Source organism: Epinephelus lanceolatus, chromosome 6 (assembly GCF_041903045.1).
Source record: "Epinephelus lanceolatus isolate andai-2023 chromosome 6, ASM4190304v1, whole genome shotgun sequence".
NCBI lineage: Eukaryota > Metazoa > Chordata > Actinopteri > Perciformes > Serranidae > Epinephelus > Epinephelus lanceolatus.
The window spans coordinates 47,758,326-47,779,198 of record NC_135739.1 but is presented as its reverse complement, the minus strand read 5'-3'; the positions used below and the strand labels follow the sequence as shown (position 1 = coordinate 47,779,198).

Genomic DNA, 20,873 nt, shown 5'->3' with positions numbered 1-20,873 from the left:
TCAAATGCCAGTCCTAACAAATTATATATGAAAAATTATAAAATCATGGGCTAAAAATCCCATTCCACACCTCTGTCCATGCTGCTAAGGACAGACAGCAACAGTCATGGCTTTACGCACATCTTCTCATGTTCATCAGATTTAGACTTTTTTTGGCATTAAAGGTAATCCTGATAGTGATTGCTGTCTTTGGTTACAGTACAGACAGGAACTACTTGTGGTAAATTCAGCATCACTGCTAATGTGATACAGATGATCCCCTGAATTCTCATCTCACCCCAGCAGCAGGCTGACATTTTTGGCTTGTACTGAAATATCTCAACAACTGCTGGACTAATTGCCCAACATTCTCATTCCGACTTCGTCACATATCAATGTTTGGTTATGAACTTTCCATATTTATCCGTTTTCACAGGAAATGTACACTTTGCATTCAGTCTCTTTCAAAATAAATACTACATCAGTACAAAACTGCGAAACTGATGTTTGTTTTTTGCGTTAACAACGTGTGGTTACGTTTTGCCAACACATGCACGTGGTTGGGTTAAGACAACAAAAGCAAGTGGTTGGGTATAGGAAAAAAGAACAGGGTTTGGCTTTTTACAATCACACGGGAAACAAACACCGGCCTCCTGGGTGTAAGTCAGTGGATCCACCACCACTCCCGCCCACCCTACTTGGACTTCTGCCCCCTAACTTTCATTGTTGTCCTGCTGCTTTTCCCCTGAAACCGCCGGGCACCATTAAACAATAACGATGACAGGCCGTGTATCATGCCTACGTGAAAACCCCACAAAATGCAATACTTAACCCGAGTGACTATACACACAAAAAACATTTAAATATATGTAGCCAGGTGAACTATAGGCAGACAGTGTTTTGAGCTGTTCCCGTCGCATAACTGATGCTGAAGTGTTATAGTGACTGTTTATTTTTGTTTTCATCCTATTTTATCTGTCACATCATTTCATATGTAGGAAACTGGTTATCCTGCTGAGGTGACACTGAGCCTGTTTATATGCACACAAATAAACCAATCATTATCTGATTTCTGGAGTTACCTGATTATGCAAGTGGTCATGTAAACAGCATAATCCGATAGGCTTTATCAGATAAAAGCCATTATCGGATTATGAGAAATTGGATAAACACACCTATCTTTTTTCCCCAATAATCCGTTCTATTCGGTGCATGTATACCATTAATCTGGTATCTTTCGTTCTTTTACATCTGCGCATGTGTGAACAGTTGTAGAAAACGGATGTGACGTACAACAGATGACAACAAAAATGGCTAGTAGCAGCAGCAGCGGAGATGGGAGTATCAGCAAAATTAACAAAAGTCAAAACCCAACATTCTCCAACTCCTCAACGGGAGAAAATATCAAAACTGTGACACACTAAAGAAGGTGTCGGCGAAAATGGCAGAGATGGGTTTCACAAGAACCGTTGAACAAATACGCTGCCATTGGAAATCACTCAGGCTATCTTACTACAAAGCTATACGACAGAACAGCAGCAGTGGGTCCGATCCCGGGACATGCGTGTTTTTTGATGCTCTGGACGAACTTTTGGGTCACAGACCCTTATCAACCACAGACAGTGGAGTAGATGTGGGCTTTGCTGACGACCCTACTCCAGGCCAAGGGGACAATGCAGCTTCGTCCATATCATCACCAGGTAGGCATGAATAGCCGCGGTTAATTTTGTCTCCCCTCGATGGAGAGAACAGACTCACACATTGAATTATGTTAACGTTAATGTCATAAGACATATATATATATATATATATATGTGTGTGTGTGTGTCATCCGCACATAAGAAGTGTAAGAACGTTTGTGTTTCCCTTTCAGCAACAAGTGATACAGTAGTCACAGAGGACCCAGAGGATGAAATGGAGAATAGCGAGTCATTCAAGACTCAAGAAGCTGACCAGCCACACTCAGCACCCCAGCAACCAGGTATACAAATTGCTATTGACCCTCCTGTTATGTTGTGGGTCAAATTAACCTGTTTCAAAGTTTAAAAATACAGGGAAAGAGAGACAGAGAGAGAGGGAAGAGAAAGGGGGGGGGGGGGAGAGGGGGAAAGAGAGAGAGAGAGAGAGAGAGAGTGTGTGTAACTGTTAGTGTGATGCTTCTTTCTTATAGTAATAAGCCTGCCAGCCTAACTTACTTTCCTTGTGCCAGGTCCGACAACCAGACAGGTTAAAAGGCCCAGAAGGAGTGCTCAACAACACAGTGAGAACCTTGAGAGGCTGCAGCACCAGCACCAAGCGTGGATGGCAAACCAGATGAGACAACAACAAGAGCGGGACGACCAGTTCATGTCATCCCTGATGGAGTCCAATGCACAGACCACAGAACAGGCTGTAACCCTTATGCTGGATGGTCTCCAGCGATTGATGCCTCCGATACCCCCACAAATGTACAGCCCCCATCCTTACACAACGTTATATCGTCTTCCAAACTACACATCTACCCCAAAGCCACCAAATAATGACGACTCAGGTGATGCAATGTTCTACCAGTCCCTGTAGTTTCAGTTTTATGAATACTTCTGTTTACCTACATCACACAGTACCTCTGTTTACACTAAAAGTGCTATTGCACAGATGACTTTTGTTTACACTGTGAGTACACAGGACTTTTCATACTTTAAAAAGCACAGTGCGTTACTGTTAGCACTGTTTAAACTGTGACAGCCGTATTGCACAGAGAACCTCTGTTTACACTGAGTGCACAGGAAGTTTTCTTATACATATATATATTTTTTTACTATTATGAAAGCAGTTGGTAGCATGTATATTTTGTTTTCATTATATATTATGTATAAATATGTACTACAGAGGTAAATAAAAGTTTTGCAAACCAATGACACTTGTTCATTCAAGTTAGACATGTGCTCAGTGAGCATTGTTTATTACATGTCACATGTTTGTAAATACTAAACAAATGTTTTACTGTTTTACTAAATAATAATAATAATATGTTTTAATAAATAACACACAATTGTGTTCAAACTAATAGCAGTGTCAAAAGTGTCAAGTCAAAGCAAAAACAGTAGGCCAGTCACTTCTCATAGTTCTTGCATACGAAGTGGGAAATTGCTGGCCATCATACTGTGTGAGGACTCTCCTAACAGCTTCATCTGCACTGCGTGATGGAAGGTGTGGCCGTGCTGCAGGCTGGGGCCTGGTTCTCTCCATGGAAGCTGCCTCTTCCATCCAGGTTGGGTTGAGAATCTCATCTTCTCTCTCACAGAAATTGTGCAGAGCACACTCCACTTAAGAAGAACCCGCCATCTTGACTTCAACCTCCCAAATGCAATCTCGACTGCTATCCTAGCAGCACTGAGGTAGATGTTGAAGGACTCTTCCTGAGGGGTGAGAGCAGAAGTGTGGGTATACCCTTTCATGAGCCATTCCAACAGGGGGTAAGCTGGGTCACCAAGCACAAAAAAATTGACAGGTGTTCCACTGATGTCCCGAACATGCTGTAAAGCATGACAGACACAGTACAGTGAGTTGAGGATAACTATAACAGCTTCCTTTCGGAAAGAGCAAGGTAGTTTCAGTTACTTTTTTCCACAGGGCTTGGATTTGTTTTCACAGATATGATAAGTAAATACAAAACATTTGGACAGATTGATTTTTTCTTTTGTAGCTCTACTCCAGCACATTAACCATGATTATGTGGGATGTATGCACTCACTGTGTGCCCATACATACCTTGGGAAGAAGGTGTGCCTTCTTGAACAACTGAGATTCCCTGAGCACCGTAGCATCATGGGCACTTCCAGGGACCTTGCAGCTAGCACTCCAAAAGCTGTCATAAGAACAACACAGAATAATATTACCTACTAAACTACTTCAATATTTATTGACATTTATTGCTGTGTCTACATAATGAGTACTTTTACATCTGATACTTTAAGTACATTTTGCTGATAATACTTCTGTACTTTAACTTAAGTAGATGTTTTCATGCTGGACTTTAACTTGTAATTGAGTATTTTCAGTCCTTTTACTTAAGTAAAGGATTCGAGTACCTCGTACACCACTATATATAAATACATAAACAGTATTTACAAATGTTGCAGGAGCAGTAATTTAATTTAATATACTACTTGCCTGTTTTCTTGCCTTGCCTCTGTTTATGTGTGATATTATTTTTGAATACTTTGTATGTTACTGTAGGAAATATTGTCTTCCTTTGCATCTAATACTGATTTTGATTTAATTATGTATATTTTTTGTACGTCTTGTTTTGTTTTGGTGTTGTGAGTATGTGTGTGATTATATAATGTATGTGATTAGATTAATAGGTGTTTATGTTTATATGAGACTCGGAATGTGTTGCTAATATAACTGTATTTATGGACTCCAGGAAGTATAGCTATGCTACTGTGCTGCTGCTAATGGAGATCCAATAGAAATGAAAATGAAAATGAAAGCATAAAAACAGCATAGTGACTATCTAAACTTACCAATACTTGTCATCAACGATGCCCTGCAGTACATAAGATGCCCATCCTTTTCTGTTGACAAAGTCCCTGTAACCATCACTGGGCGCCAGGATAGGGATGTGGGTTCCATCAACACATCCGATTATTTGAGGGATGTGGAACTTGTCTTCAAACCGCTGGGCTATGGCGCAGGCTTCTTCGAGGGTTGGGACTTTGATGAAGTGTTGTATGAGTTGTGTCACCATGCCTTTACAAAACATGTACACAAACTTCATGACGGTCGACTTGTGGACACCAAACTGATTCGCCACCAGCCGCAGCTACCGAGTTTGTACAGAGCAATTGCCACTCGCATTTCCAGAGGTACAGGGGGACGTACTGTCGTCTCATCGGGGCTCATGACATCCTTCATCAGATCACACAGTTTCACAAATGCTCTCCGAGACATCCTGAAATTCTCTCTCCATTCTGGATCTGAGAATTCCTTGAGGACCACTCTCTCCCACCAGTCCTTGCTCTGGACGCGCATCCAGCAAGCACGGTGTTTTGGTAGGAGTGGAGGACCCATCACACTGAGACCAAGGGCAGATGCTTGCTGAATGACAGCCCATCGTCGTTTTCTCCTCATGGAGCAGCAGTGTGTAGCCTATTTTGCAGGCTTAACAGCTCCCACATAAGGACAACCCTGGCCGTTAGCGTCGCCTCCATATTCTTCTTTCTGTAGCGTTGCCATGGTGAAGAAGACAGGATGTTTTGAAATTAACAGGAAGTTTCTTCTTCTTGTTCTTCTTTTCGGTGTTGTGGCGAGTGGCAACCAGCGTTAAGGTGCATTACGACCACCTACTGTAACAGGACATTTGAGTTTTACGTCATGTACTTGGACAGAAATCCGACTAACGGACTGAATCATGTCAACCAGGGTTTTCTGATTATCGCATTACTAAAGTGCATGTAAACACGTCAGATCAGATTATTACCATTACCTGATTATTCCCAGTTATCTGATTATTGTGCGCATGTAACCATGCTCACTGTTGCTTTAAGAGCTGCTTCCTGGCAGATCTCGTACCTGGCGTAGCTGTCGCGGGACTAGAACAAGAAAATTGGGAGGTTACCGGTAGTTTGTGTGTGTGTGTTCCTGCACTTTTATAAGGAAATATCCAGGTAAACACAGCTAAGATACAGAAATAGTCACTTGTACCTATGGATAAGAGTGTAACTATGTTGTAGCCTATAACTGATGGAGGATAATTTTGTATTTTTGCCGATGTCTGTAGTCCGCCGAATGTGTCCTTAATGTGTGTGTGTGAACCCCACTGCGCCTAGGGAAAACTGAACAGCGGGACAGCGTGAGTGCTGTTAATGTACGCATGTATGATAGATGTGGTCATGTCCTTGTATGCTGATTATTTCAACCGACTGTGTATTGTGTATGTTCCTGATTGAAAGTGACTGTGTGTTATGTGGTTCAAGAAGAGTATTTATTTGTGTTTATTCTTTTTATTTACTTTTACTCAGGACTGAGCCACTACTGTTGTCTTTGGATACCACTGTTGCCTTGATAGCACTTTTTGATGTTGCTGACACTGTTGTTAAAATGGTTTAGCGTTGAGAGACGGCATTAAGCTCTTGTTAGGGAAAGTGTGGTGAGACATATTTGCTTTATGTTAGAAAAACAAGCCCAAAGCTGTTTTTTTTGTTTTGTCTGTTGTCTCCAAAATTAAATAAATTAAAGCTGCTGATTTCTGGCAGTTGGGGAGTAAAGACCCACAAAAAGTAGTTTCTGTGTCAGGTCGTCTCATTTTATGACCAGGCTACATATAACAACAGTAAAGAGGAAATTTGAACTCTTTCAACCAGTAAATCAGGCTAAAGTCAAAAGACAAAAGAAAAAAGTCAAAAGGATTGCTTGGTGGACATTTGAATATTAGAAGCATTATGTCAAAGACTGAGCAGCTTGAAAGTTTGCTGACTGAATCGAACTTGGACTTTCTTTTCCTTTCAGAATCATGGTTAACTGAGTCATCACCAAGAACTACTTTTGCTATATCTCGGTATCATGTTTTTAGAAAAGATAGGAAATTAGGCAGAGGAGGAGTCGTCCTCATGTATGTTTGAGATCATTTTAAATGTGAAGAAGTATATCTCAATTCTTTACAAGACATGGAAAGCATTGCCATCTCTATTATATTGTCCCCTAAATGTCTTTCACTGATGCTGGCCTGTACCGACCCCCTAACTCTAATAACACTTTCTTTGACAAACTGAAATCCTTATTAAAGGAAATTGGTACCAAAACTGAGTTAATTGTATTAGGTGATTTTAATATAAATTGGGCTGAGAAAGCAAACAGGAAAAAACTCAAAAGTATATTAGATCAGTATAATCTCACACAAATAATTCAAGGACCAACCAGGGTTACTCAGTTATCACAAACACAGATAGATCTTATTTTTTGTAACAAACCTGAAAGAATCACAAAATCTTTTAATCTGGTAACTGGTATGTCAGATTATAATCTGACCTTAAATGTAAGAAAACTGACAAAACATCAATTCTTATACAGACAAGGGGGTAAAAGATTTTTCATTGTTATACCCAAAAACTTAGTTAGCTCATTTGAGGATAAATTAAAGGCAGCCCTTAAATCTGGATTACCACATGATAAGAGAAAATTTCAGGAATTGCGAAACAAAGTAGTAAAAAAAACTGAGACTGGCCAAAGCTGATTATTTTATTAAACTAATCAATGAGTCTAAAGGAAATAGTAAATTAATTTGGGAAAATATCAATAAAATCACAAAGGAGGGAAAATCAATTCAAAATTGGGCAATAAAGGAACAATCAAAAGTGATTGAAGATAAAGAACAAATAGCTACAATCTTTAATTCATTCTTTGTGAATTCAGTACAGTGTTTGGCCAAGAATTTTGATGTAAGATCAAGAGCTCTTGAACCTGCAAATAATGAATCTCCTGTTTTCACAATTGAAAACGTCTCAGAATCTTCAGTAATGTAAAGTGCTTGATTGCTTAAAAGCATCAAAGTCTAAGGATGTCGGTCTGTGTTTTCAATTTAAAATCAAAAATGAAAAAATGAAAAAATGGTTTGTTTTTTCACTATTCGTTTAATAATCAAATTCAAAAATACAAAAAACGGTTTGTTTTTCTTATTTTTGATTTTATGCTCACATCAAAAATAGCAAATCGAAAAATGGGCCACGATTTAAATTTGATTTTGATTTTTCATTTGATCCAACTTGCGTGACCCGGAACTATTTTCTATGAAAGCACATTGCATTCACTGGATAAAAAAAAAATTAGACACCTTATATATCTTTATTATAATGTGTATATATTGTAAATTACGACAGAGTATTTACACTAAACAAGGAGATGTTACAACAGTGCGCAACGTATATATTTTGATCTATTTCATACTTCAGATTTATATTGTTTAGCATTAATTGGTGACAGAAAAGATTTCATTCTGCAGGGAAACACATGTCCTTACTGTGTATTTTGAATCTTGAATCTATGTTTTATGAAGACCCTATGTGCACTCAGAGCTGTGGCACAAGTTATGCACCGAAATCTGGCGGAAGAAAAATAATTATAAAGACTTATGCGCTGATTAAGTGGTGGGCGATTGATTTGCCTAACATCGATTGATTTAGTTTCAGCACCGCGGTAGTGGCCAGCTCCTGTTAAGATATACACAGAATGAAAGCGGACAAGGTAATTACAGAACTTGTCTTGAGAAATAGCTTTCAAATTGAATCAGAGATTAAATGCATTTTCAACTTTTTAAATTAGGCTATGGCTTTCTTTTCACTTTCTGCATCCATTTAAAATTTTACTTGAGATCTCTCTTTCAGAAGCTCTTAACAGGAGCTGGCCACTACCGCGGTGCTGAGACTAAATCAATCGATGTCAGGCATATCGATCACTCACCACTTCCTCAGCGCATAAGTCACACGCATACTTATTTTTCGTCTTATTATTAGGCTATTTTTCTTCCGCCAGATTTCGGTGCGTAACTTGTGCCACAGCTCTGAGCGCACACAGGGTCTTCATAAAACATAGATTCAAGATTCAGGTTGCACAGTAAGGACACGCGTTTCCCTGCAGAATGAAATTCGTTCTTTTCTGTCACCAATTAATGCCAAACAATATAAATCTGAAGTATAAAATAGATCAAAATATATACAGTGCGCACTGTTTTAACATCTCCTTGCTTAGTAATATTAATGTGCCTGCCGCGGCTGGATCTGTGAATGTTTGGTGCTAAGAAGACTGTTAACACTAGAACTGCCACAACGGTCTGACAGACCGTTTGGGTTTTTATAATGCAAATACCTCTGTTTAGATAAGACCTATAAGCTTCTCTTCCTATGACTTTTCTTGAAAGTAACTACTTGTATGTTTTCTGAGGCCTTTAAGTTACAAAAATGAAACACACTAGACTTCTGACTGCGGCAGCGGTCACACAGACTGCTGCTGAAAATTATACATTTTGATACATACAGGTAGGCTATACATATCGCAAAACTCTGTAAAAGTACACCAAAGCATACATTTTCATTTCCAAATATTTATTTGAAAAAAAAAAAACATTCATACGGTCAATAATCTCAACAGTGACCGCGCCAGCCGGCGGGACTGCGGCTGAACCGCTTCCAATGTTCATTCATTCAATCGCGTGTTCAATGTGTGTATGCGTGTGTGTGTGTGTGTGTGTGTGTGTGTGTGTGTTGTTAGTATGTCAGAGAGGAGGAGTATCAATAAAAAAAGTTTCCACTAGTATACTATAGTCTGTAATATTTTTTTATTTTATCATAACTTCTCGGAAATTAATCAAAAATGCATTTTTTGTGTGCTTCTGAGCAGCATAAATAATGAAGTTACATATGACAGTCTGGAGTGGGTCAGCTCGATCTTACAACTCCTTCTTAGTGAAAGATCTTCTTAAGCTAAGAGCAATCTGGGAAATGCGGCCATTATCATGCCAACATACAGGGAAAATGTGTCCAGAGTTTATGACATTTACCGGGAGAGCTAGAGCCATTTGACTAACCCTGATGTTATTGCTGCTGTAGCATGATGTTATTAGGTTAAATACTACATTTCTAACAGTGTCTGAGCTGATTTATTGACACAGCATGCTTGTAGGCTGCTGTAACGTTGTAGATGTTTTTTGTTTGTTTGTTTTTTTATCCAGTGAATGCAATGCGCTTCCGTAGAAAATAGTTCTGGGTCACGCAAGTTGGATCAAATGAAAAATCAAAATCAAATTTAAATCGTGGCCCATTTTTCGATTTGCTATTTTTGATGTGAGCATAAAATCAAAAATAAGAAAAACAAACCGTTTTTTTGTATTTTTGAATTTGATTATTAAACAAATAATGAAAAACAAACAGTTTTTTTCGTTTTTTGATTTTTGATTTTAAATTGAAAATGAAATGAACTAATGATACACGGACCGATGTCTTTGATATTGATGCAAGGTTCTTTAAAAACTATAAATCAATGCTGTGTAAGCCTTTAACTCATCTAATAAATTTATCAATAACAAATTCATATTTTCCTTCCTCCTGGAAGACTGCAGTAGTGACTCCAGTTTTTAAATCTGGTGAAAGGACTATCCCATCAAATTATAGACCCATTAGTATCCTCCCAATAGCTTCTAAAATTGCAGAAAAGGTTGTTTGTGATCAGTTAGTCTGTCATTTAAATGAAGGTGAACTTACTCTACACCCAATGCAATTTGGTTTCCAAAAGTATCATTCGGCAGAAACAGAAAATTGTTTTTTTTGTCGAACAAATCAGTTATCTCGATAAAGGTGGTGTTGTTGGAGCCGTGTTTTTAGATTTTAAGAAGGCATTTGACACAGTTAACTATAACATTTTACTTTCTAAACTTTCTAAATTCAATTTGTCTGTCAGTACCTTGACCTGGCTGGAGTCCTACTTAAATCAGAGGAAACAATGTACAAGAGTGTGTGATATGTGTTCCTCATTTGCTAATTGTACAGTAGGGGTCCCCCAAGGGTCTGTTTTAGGACCAATCTTATTTAGTTTATATATTAATGATCTTCCTTAAGTATGTCCAGATGTTAGCACCCAAATGCATGCTGATGATACTGTGAATTTCACCCATGCAAGATCTAAAGAGGATGCTGCAACCAAGCTGAGAGCTGCAATGAGCAAGGTGTCAGACTGGCTCGCAAATTCATGCTTAACCCTCAATGTAAGCAAAACAGTTTGTATGTATTTCACAGCGAGAATCAATAATTTAGTTAACCCTGATATTTTAATTAATGGTGAGGTCATCAAATGTGTGACACATGTTAAATATCTAGGCATTGTAATTGACACAAACTTGTCCTTCAAAAAACAAGTTAGTAGGGTCATCATAAATGTTAAGTTTAATCTGAATAATTTTAAGAGCATTAGGCACCAGTTGTCTCCGTCGACTGCAAAACTTTTTGTACATACTATGATCTTTCCCCATCTGTCTTACTGCATAACAACTTGGTCACAGACCGGTGTGACTACACTGAAGCCCATGTACTCACTTTATAAACAAATCCTAAAAGTAATAGATAAAAAAACCAAAGGATTATCATCACTGTAATATCCTGAAATAATATAATTTTCTTGACTTTGATAACTTCTTATTTTACTCTGACGCATGCCTGATGTTTAAAATTATTCATAATCTCGCACCCCCTGCCCTTAAAAGGATGCCTGTCCTACCCCAGCAGTGGCAGTGCCAGCAGGACTAGAGCATCTACTTGGGATGACTGGGTGCCGCAGTTCAGAAGGACAGCTTTTGGTCAATCAGCTTTCTTGGTTAAAGTAATAAGGAAGTGGAATTCCATGCCCACAAACATCAAAGACTCAGGAAGCCTTGCAGTGTTTAAGACCGGCATCAAGCTCTGGCTAAAGTCAGCACAAAAATGTCACCACCAATGGTTGCCTTGAATGCATTCATTGTATTTATCATACTGATTTTATCTCACCCCGATGGATTTTTACATAATTGTTTTGTTATTGTATTTATGGATTTGTTGTTTTGAGGTTGTTGTATTTTTTGTCTACCTGCCCAGGGACAACAGATGTAAACTAGCTGCCAACTAACTCTGGTGCAATTACTTTTAATTGTGCGCTGTCCCTGTAAAAATAAACAATAAATAAAAAATAAAACTAAAATAAAAGAGGGCTTTTTTCGTCTGTCTGACATGAGAAGTCACTCACCAAGCACCACTTTTCGTTGACTTTGTAGTGAGACTGGGATGGATTGCCATGAAATTTGGTACAGATCGCCAGATTAGACAGTATAGATTTACTGATGGTCAAGATAAAATTGAAGTTTGATGAACAGAAACCACAATACCTGTCCACTAAGAATCTACATACCTACATTTTATTTCTCCACTACAACCTTCCTTGTGGCTCTTGTACTGTAAATTCCCTTTGTGCTATGTTTATGGCCTACAGAGAATTCAGAAATTCATATAATCAACAGTTTAAAGTTATGTGTACGTGTACCGAGTATAGTGTAACAGAATTAATAAATAAATAAATAAATAATGATTTTATCAAGTTGGGACAGAGAAATGGGCAGAAAAATACCAAATGCTGTTGAACTTGTGTGGAGCAGCAGTAGCCTTATTAGAGGGAAATATATTCAGTCTGATATTTTCAGCGTTGTCTAAAAATAATTTTTTTGAAGTCCTTGCAGCTGATTGGTGAGGGGTCCTGGCTTGTTATAAAGGCCTTTGCACACTGAGTCCCTTTATTTTGGATACATTTTTTAAATCAGAAACACACTAACTAACACACAGAAACCTTGCACATTGAGTCTAATGTGTTTTATTGTTCTATGTGTTGCAAAAATTCGAAATATTCTCTCTTGCTTCTCTCCCCTGGAGTTATTTATCTGTCACCACTCTCTCTCCCCGTGTCTGGTATTTGGTACCGCAGTTGCATGAGGGGGCTGAGCTGTCCTCTGTCTGTCTCTCTGTCTCCACACTGATTTGTCTCTGTCTGTGTGTGCGGTCCACTTCCTCCTCCTCCTCGTCATCATCATCCACCTGAATATAGCTGTTGAACATAAGCTATCTGAGTTATGAAACAATACTGTTTGACCCATTCCTCGGTCTTGTTATGAATGTCGGCACATTTTCTTCACTGATTCTTGGTCAAACAGCTCTCTAAATGTGTCTGATGGATGCAAAAAACGTAGAAAATCGAACCTGTTTCTAAACTTTGATGATGGACAAAAGTTTCAGAGTTAGTGTTCAATCGTGATTGACATAGGGAGCAGTGATGACATGGGGCTGGCTGAGCTGTGTATGGAAGGGTTTCATCATGGTAGGGGATAGTGGATGGGCACTCAGGTGACAGAGGCAAGACAGTACTGTGGTTGCCACAGCAGGAAGAGCCCAAGGCCAAGATATGTTTGGCCTGCACTGTGGCAATAGCGGAGAAACCCTGAATTGGTTTATCCTTTTTCGCGAGTTCCATCCTCAGCCAACTGATTTTGTCTTTCAGCTGTGAGAATGCTTCCTGATATTATCCACACACAGCCATGATTATTTGTTGTTGAAGTGATCTGTTAGCTTAGCCACCAAGCTAAAGCAGACTGGGCTAGGCTAGTCAGCTGCAAGGCTGCCAGTAGTCCGCTTGAAAGAAATCCGTAGATGATTGAGACAGTGAAGTAATGTTTTGAGAGATGATAAGGCCCCGAGAGGCATGATCAATTATGGATTTACAATCAAATTTCACACAAATGTTTTTTTTTTTTTTAAACAAACTTTATTTCAGAAAACTGCATGTACAAAACAAGCAGACAAGTGCTCAACAAGCAGTTCAATCAAGGGGTACAAGAAAACAATTCAAGATCGAATGCAGTAATAAAAACGTAAAATTTAAGAACAAAAATAAATAAAAAGTGGGACTCACATATAAAATGCATTAAAAACAAAACTTTATCATTGCAAAAGGAAAAGGGTTACATTATTCTTCTTCAAAAAGTTCTCTATATATATTGACAGTTTTGTTACTTTTTGTTGCATTAATAAAATCTAGCATTTTAATATATTCAACAAATTCCAGCAAATATCTGATGAAATTAAGGATTACTTTCAAGAATCTACATTTGTGGATATGAAATTTACCAAACAAAATCAGTACATTAACAATAAATTCTGTTTTATCATTCTTGTGGTCAAAATAAACAATGACACTTTTACAGTCAATTTTGATAATATTTTTAGTTTTACACAGTACATATCTCTCAATCTGAGACCAGAAGTTAAGCGAGTATGAACATTGATAAAATAAATGGGATATGGATTCAACCTCATTATTACAGAAGGTACAATTGTTTTCAATGTCTAAAAATTCAGATAGGTAAGAGTTAGTTACGTATATATTGTGTAAAATTTTGATGTGCACTTGTTTAATTTTATTGTTAATGCAGAATTTGTATGGTAAAAGCCAAGCTCTCTGCCAGTCAATGTCAGTTAAGTTGTTATTCCAAAAAGCTTTCCCTCTGGGACTAATTTTCCTTTTTTCATAGAGTGCATTACGTTTGTGTTTATTGTTACACTTACGATCCATAAAATCTAGACCATTTACAAATAACAGAGATTCTATCCTAAGTACTTCTTGGAATTGTAGGTGACACTTCATTAGGTGAGACAGGCCGAGTTAAATTCTTTACTTGTTACAGGAATGGATTTGATGAGAAGGAAACGCTCATAACTAAGCAGTAAACCGCTGGTGTCGAATAAATCATTTACAAATGTTATACCTTTGTCAAACCAATTCTGCTTGAAAATAGATTTTTTCCCCACAGTTATATCACCATTATTCCATATGATAGTTTTGTGTGGGGAAAAGTTATGTGTGTAACATAATTTCCATGCAAGGAGAGCCTGTTGAAAAAATTTAGATAACGTTATTGGTAATACTTGTAATTACAGGTGAGTAGAAAATGAAGGCCTCCCAATTTTTTAGCAATATTATGTGGAATAAAATACCAGATGGAGTTTGGTGTTGTAAGACCATGTTTAATCCACTTTATTTTGAATGTATTGTTTAAGTCAATAAAATTCAGTCATTCAAATCCTCCTTCTTTTCTGGGCCCAGAAAGTATATCTTTTTTTAGGTAATGGTGTCGGTTTTTCCAAGCAAAATTAGAAAGTACGGTGTTAATTTCTTTAGCTGTTGAATCTTGGACATACAAAGACAAGGCGGGATAAACAAGTCTAGAGATGCCTTCAGCTTTAGTTAAGAGAATTCTTCCAAAAATGGATAAATCACGTTGTAGCCACATATTCATAATATTTTTTGTCTTTTTTAGTCTAGGAAGGAAATTAAGTTGTTGTCTGGTAAGCATATCTTTAGTTACATCAATACCCAAATATTTAACAGTTTTCTTTACTGGTATGTTGCAAATGTGTTCATCATCTGTATCAAATAGACTTAAAATTTCACATTTTCTTATATTGAGATGTAAGCCTGAAGCTCTAGAGAGCACATTAATTAAATGTAAAGCTGGTCCAATTTGATTTTTGTCTCTTAAAAACAAGGCTGTGTCATCTGCCAGTTGTGAAACTCGAATTTCTTTTTGAAAAATAGAAAGACCTTGTATATTGGGACTGTTCAAAACCTGTAATGACAATAATTCCACAACAGTTAAAAATAAAAAAGGAGAAATTGGACAGCCTTGACGCACTGATCTATTAACAGGAAATCTATTAGTTAAGTTACTATTGATGTCCTTGTATAACATTTTAACTACTGAAATGAATTTTTCCCCAAAGCCAAATAAGTTCAAAGCTTTATATATAAATGGGTGTTTGACTATATCAAATGCTTTATAGAAGTCGAGAAATACAATAATTGCTTGTGATTCTACATATTCTGAATAATCTAGAAGATCTAGTCTTATATTGTTACTAATATGGCGATTAGCCATAAAACCTGTTTGGGTTTCATTTATAATTTCCGCTAGATTACTTTTCAAGCGTTTAGCAAAAACAAGTGCAAACAGCTTATAATCTACATTTAAAAGGGTGATCGGTCTCCAGTTTTCTATTGATAAAGGATCTTTGTTAGACTTGGGTATCAAGCTAATTATTCCTTGTTTCATTGTTGTTGACATTTCTTCCTTATCGATACATTCTCTATACATTTCCAGTGGGGCTTCAATAATATCCCAGAAGCATAAGTAAAATTCAGTAGTTAAACCATCAATCCCAGGGGATTTTCTGATTTTCATGTTTCAAAGCCACCACAACTTCACAATTCAAAAATGGTTTTTCACAATTGGATTTAAATTCAGAGATTCAGTATAAAATCAGAGATGGTAGGAATATATTCTTTGACTTTATCTAAGAATTCATTACAGGATAATGGTTCAAATTTGGATGTATACAATTCTTTATAGAAAGACTGTGCATGTTCAGCTATTTCCTTGGGATTAGTACTAACATAGTTGTTGATTTGTAGAGAGGAAATATTGTTTCTTTTATAGTTACGTTTTTCCAATGCAAAGAAATAGCTGGTGTTTTTTTTCGCCATTTTCTAACCATCTGGCCCTGGATCGTATAAAGGCTCCTTTAGCAGCATCTACATACAGTTTATCTATTTCACTCTGGAGTTGCATTAATTTTACTTTTTCATCTTCTGAAAGATTTTCTTTGTTCAATAAAACATTCAAGTTATCCATGATTGCCTTTTCTTGTTCATTACTATCGTTTTTTATGTCTTTACTTCGTTTAATAGCCTTTTCTCTAATCTTAAATTTGAAATATTCCCATTTCTGGATACCATTCAAATCCTTTTGATTAAAAATATCTTGTGCCATTAATTTAACTGAATCCTGAAAGGTTTTATCTTTAAGTAAATTATTATTTCGTTTCCAGTATCCGCGCAATTTATTATTTTCTTTTGAATCCACCAGAAGTATAGTGATCATTTTATGGTCTGATAAATGAGCGAAACAGTGTGAAACTTCAGATATGTATTGCAGGCAGGAGGGGGAGGTTAACCACAAATCTATTCTAGACTGCTGTGTACATCTTGAATTACTCCAGGTAAATTCTTCATAATTTGGGTTAAAAAAAACGCCAAGCATCTGTAACTGATAATTTTTCACTTAGATAAAGAATGGCTTTAAATTGTGAATTGTAGAAAACTTTTTCCGGGATTCTGTCTACCGTATCATCTGGAGCATCACTGAAGTCCCCTCCAAGGATCAGATGTGCATCTTTATATTTTTCCTGTAAACTATTTAATTTGGAATAAATTTGATTAAACATAGTTTTAGCTTGGGCTATCTCATTTTGACCATATACGTTACATATTAAGAAAAGAGAACTGTCTTGTTTTACTACAATTATGATCCACCTTCCCTCTTCAGAAATGAATTTTTAATTTCACACAGATGTCTTATAGGATACAATGATGAAGTGACATTTTATGTCCAAAAGGTCAAAGGTCAACTTCACTGTGACATCATGTTCTGCAAAATAAGTTTCTGGCCATTATTCAACATCATATCTCAGGAGCACAAGGGGAGACATTTGGTCAGATACTGAATTAGTGACTTTACTCTTGGGTGCTGCCTGGTTGAAGTTGTGTGTGAAGCATCCATGTTTTAGGGTTTGTAGCTTTTGCAGAAACAACAATATATGAAGCATTGTCAACTGTCATGGCTACATATGAGTTTTGACAGACATCGATATAAACTCTAACTGCTACTTGACTGTTTTGCAAAGGCATGCAACTGCAAGGCAGTAATTTTACCTCTAAATTAAAATCAGGACGTGCTATTTACAGTTACGTGCCTGTATGTATTTGTTGCTGCTATGGATCTGTTAAGTACATGCAGACTTTTGGGTAACTAAAGGATCACATTTTCAGCATTAATGTCATTCATGACTTTCTTCAGCATTTTAGAGACATATTATTTAAATATACAATACAAGATTTCCATAAAATTAATATTTTTGTCAAGGAGTTTGGGCCTCCACAGTAGGAATGGCCCTGATTCAGGATTCATCATTACTGGCGATGGCCTAAGGCAATCAGAATATAATGATGGAATGATGTCAGAAAATATCTTGAGGGGTGTACCATGATGCTAGCCTACACTGGTGACCACACTGGATCTCAGGAATAACATGTTATAGTAAGAACATTGTTTGCAGCTCATTCTTATTCCAAAGTTATCATATACCACTATTTTATTAGTAATTTGGCGTCACACCTGACACCAAAAGCCACCTTTCGCATTGGTTTGATACGCTGCTGGATGGCATCAGTGTGAAACGCTACCAGTAACAACATTCTATAAAGAGCTGGAAAGTTTCTATAGGGCAGATGGGTCCAACAAACCTCAGACTTTCACTCTTTTCAACCATGATATTTTTTTCTAAACCTAACCATGTGCTTTTGTTTGCGAGGATACCTTGCACGTAATATGTAGACATGACAGGCCACTGACATAGTGATATGTGATGACTGAGGATGAGAGCATGTTGTTATTTCCAACATTACTATTATTATAGTTTTCTTTGCACACACATAAAATAGCATATTGTCAAAATAGTAAATTAAAGCTGCAAGCAGCGTTGGGCGGGACCTTGGACTCACGCCGTTTCGACCTCCAGCTCATGTAGACAGTTAAAGACAGATGATTTTAGACCCCTCTCCACTCTAGCTCACAGCTGATAATTTCTCCACATTTGCTCATGTTACTTCAGAGAGATACACTTGTCCCGAACGCAGACATATAGGTTTCATGTTTGTGGAGTCAAAAATTCGATCTTGGTCGCAACTTTAAGATGTCTAGCTCACAGCTGACACGTTTGCTCATGTTACTTTCAGAGGGCGTGATTTGTAGGTCTTGATGGGAGAACAAGCCAGTTTTGGTCTGATCTTTCTACAACATTCCTACGAGCAGCAGTGGCCAGTTTAGTGTGCCTAGGTGGTGCTAGAGAGGCAATTTTGGCACTTTAGGGGTTAATTTTTTCATTTTATTAAATTTTTCGTGAGTTTTTGAGCATGTTTAGGGGGTCCAATCCCAGCTCAAAGAGGCGGCGGGAGAAAGACTAAAGAAAGAAAGAATAATTAAAGCTGCGAGCAGCGTTGGGCAGGACCTCGGACTCTCGCTGTTGGCCTCCAGCTCACGTAGACAGTGCGAATTATTCGTAAGAGTCGAAATGTTGATAAAACAAGCAATGTCAATAGAACGCAAGGTCATTTTTGGCAATAGAGGGACTTTATATTACAGTACATTACAATATGTATTTAATTTTCAACCGATGTATTAACTAAAATTTAACTGTGATATGTCAGCTATGGAAACAAAATGTCTCCTGCAAAACATCCACACTGAAATGAAATACACTGTAATGATTAAGAAATTATATAATGTGCGACAAGGTCTGTGGTGAAAGTACTCCAGGTTTGTTGTGTAACACATTGTGGTGTAAGTACATGAATATATAAATACATAATATCCATTTTAACAGGATAACAAACATTAACATGGATAAAACATGAATTATAAAGGAGAGTAAATCATCATAAAAGAAAATGATTTTTACAAAGAATAAAGTGGTGATTAAACAAAGGAGCTTGTAGTTTTGGAGTGTAACATTTCCTCAAAGATGTGTATACTTTTCTAATGTCTGTAACACTCTGTTATGGACTTGTACTTGAAATGAGGTAATGTGTTGTAACCCTCCAGGTCATTCAGTTGGGTTCAGAGAAATAATATTGATGAAAATAAATGGAAATACTTTTAAGGTCATTTTTTAAGTAATTTAAAACCTCTTGACCTGTTGAAGAGCTTGGGTTTACAACAAACGAATGCGCTCATTTTCAAGTTCATTTTTAAAAAAGTAAAGGGTTCTTATGAAGGTGGTGTGAGCTTATACTTATAAGTTGCAGACATAAGCCATGTGACATCATGAAACTTTGACGTGTGATGATCAAATGACACATCCATATTCATTTGAAATCATGTGACCTAGTGAAAGCTTGATTGATGTGTACTGGCTGCTGTGAGGATATAAGTAACAGCAGCAGACACAAATAGATTACAGAACGTTACAATATGTATTTAACAGTCATAATCACAAAAGTAGCAACAGTATTATCAGTAATAAAGACTAGTAGTAGTATGTGGGAGATGGCAAACACTGATATATAATGTGTAGATGCTGCTTCAAATGGAGATTCTGCTGCTGTAATCTGTCATTTAAAGATTGTAACCACACACACACACACACACACACACACACACACACACAAGGTTGTGTCTGTCAGAGTGAAGCCATTGTTATGCTAATTAATGAGCAGCATGTAGTTGAGTGAGACAAGGTGACAGCTCAAGCACTTTAAGATGGGTTGCAAATTTCTCGAACTAGTCCTTCCTATTCCCAAACCGTGGGTCCGATCGTCAATCTGATGACATCACCAGAGAAAGTCATTCAGAAGTTTTGTTCACCGTGGGTAGAGCTGAAGCCGATACGATAAACGGTGTAGGAGGAAATATTTTTTGAGAGAGAGAATTTTTGAAAAATGACATCTTACATTAAAAGGGCAATACCGCGCTTCCTGTTGGATTTAGGCCAGGGGTGTCAGTGCGTGATTTGTAGGTCTTGATGAGACAAACAAGATAGTTTTGGTTTGGTCTTTCTACGTGATTCCTACGGGCTGCATCAGCCATTTTAGTGTGTCTAGGTGGCGCAAAATTCGTCAGGAGGTTTTTTGGAACGCCATATTTAGGAGTCCATAAAATTCCAACCATTCAAGTAATGAAAAACTTGTTCAGAAGATTTCAAGCCAATACGATAAATGGTGTAGGAGAAGATGATTTTTGAAACATTTTGGAAAAGAGAATTTTTGAGGCGAAGTCTTACTTTGAAAGGGCAAATAGCTCACTTCCTGTTGGGTTTAGGTCAGGGGTGTCTGTGCGTGATTTGTAGGTCTCGATGAGACGAACAAACCAGTTTTGGTTTGATCTTTCTATGTCATTTCTACAAGCCGCAGCGGCCATTTTAATATGCCTAGGTGGCTAGGTGACACTAGAGAGGCCATTTTGGCACTTTTGGGGTTACTTTTTTCATTTTATTAAATTTTTCACCAGTCCTGACATGCATGCCAATTTTGGTGAGTTTTTGAGCATGTTCAGGGGTCAAATTCAACCTCAAAGAGAAGAAAGAAAGAAAGAAAGAAAGAAAGAAAGAAAGAAAGAAAGAAAGAATAATAATAAACGCACCAAAAACAATAGGGTCCGCACCCTTCAGCTGACGTCCCTAATAATTAAAGCTGCGAGCAGCGTTTTGCGGGACCTCAGACTCTCACTATCTCGGCCTCCA

General features: G+C 37.4%; 2 protein-coding genes across 14 annotated transcripts in view; one reads left to right on the top strand and one right to left on the bottom strand.

The window, feature by feature from the left end:
- Positions 1-20,873, bottom strand: part of ptprfa (protein tyrosine phosphatase receptor type Fa) — an 888,655-nt gene that overhangs the window by 674,384 nt on the left and 193,398 nt on the right. The window lies entirely within an intron of this gene.
- Positions 1,310-2,816, top strand: LOC144463768 (uncharacterized). Its single transcript, XM_078169162.1, has 3 exons — positions 1,310-1,679; positions 1,853-1,960; positions 2,189-2,816. Exons 1-3 carry the CDS (start codon positions 1,421-1,423, stop codon positions 2,536-2,538), a joined length of 717 nt encoding a protein of 238 aa, XP_078025288.1. The 5' UTR covers positions 1,310-1,420; the 3' UTR covers positions 2,539-2,816.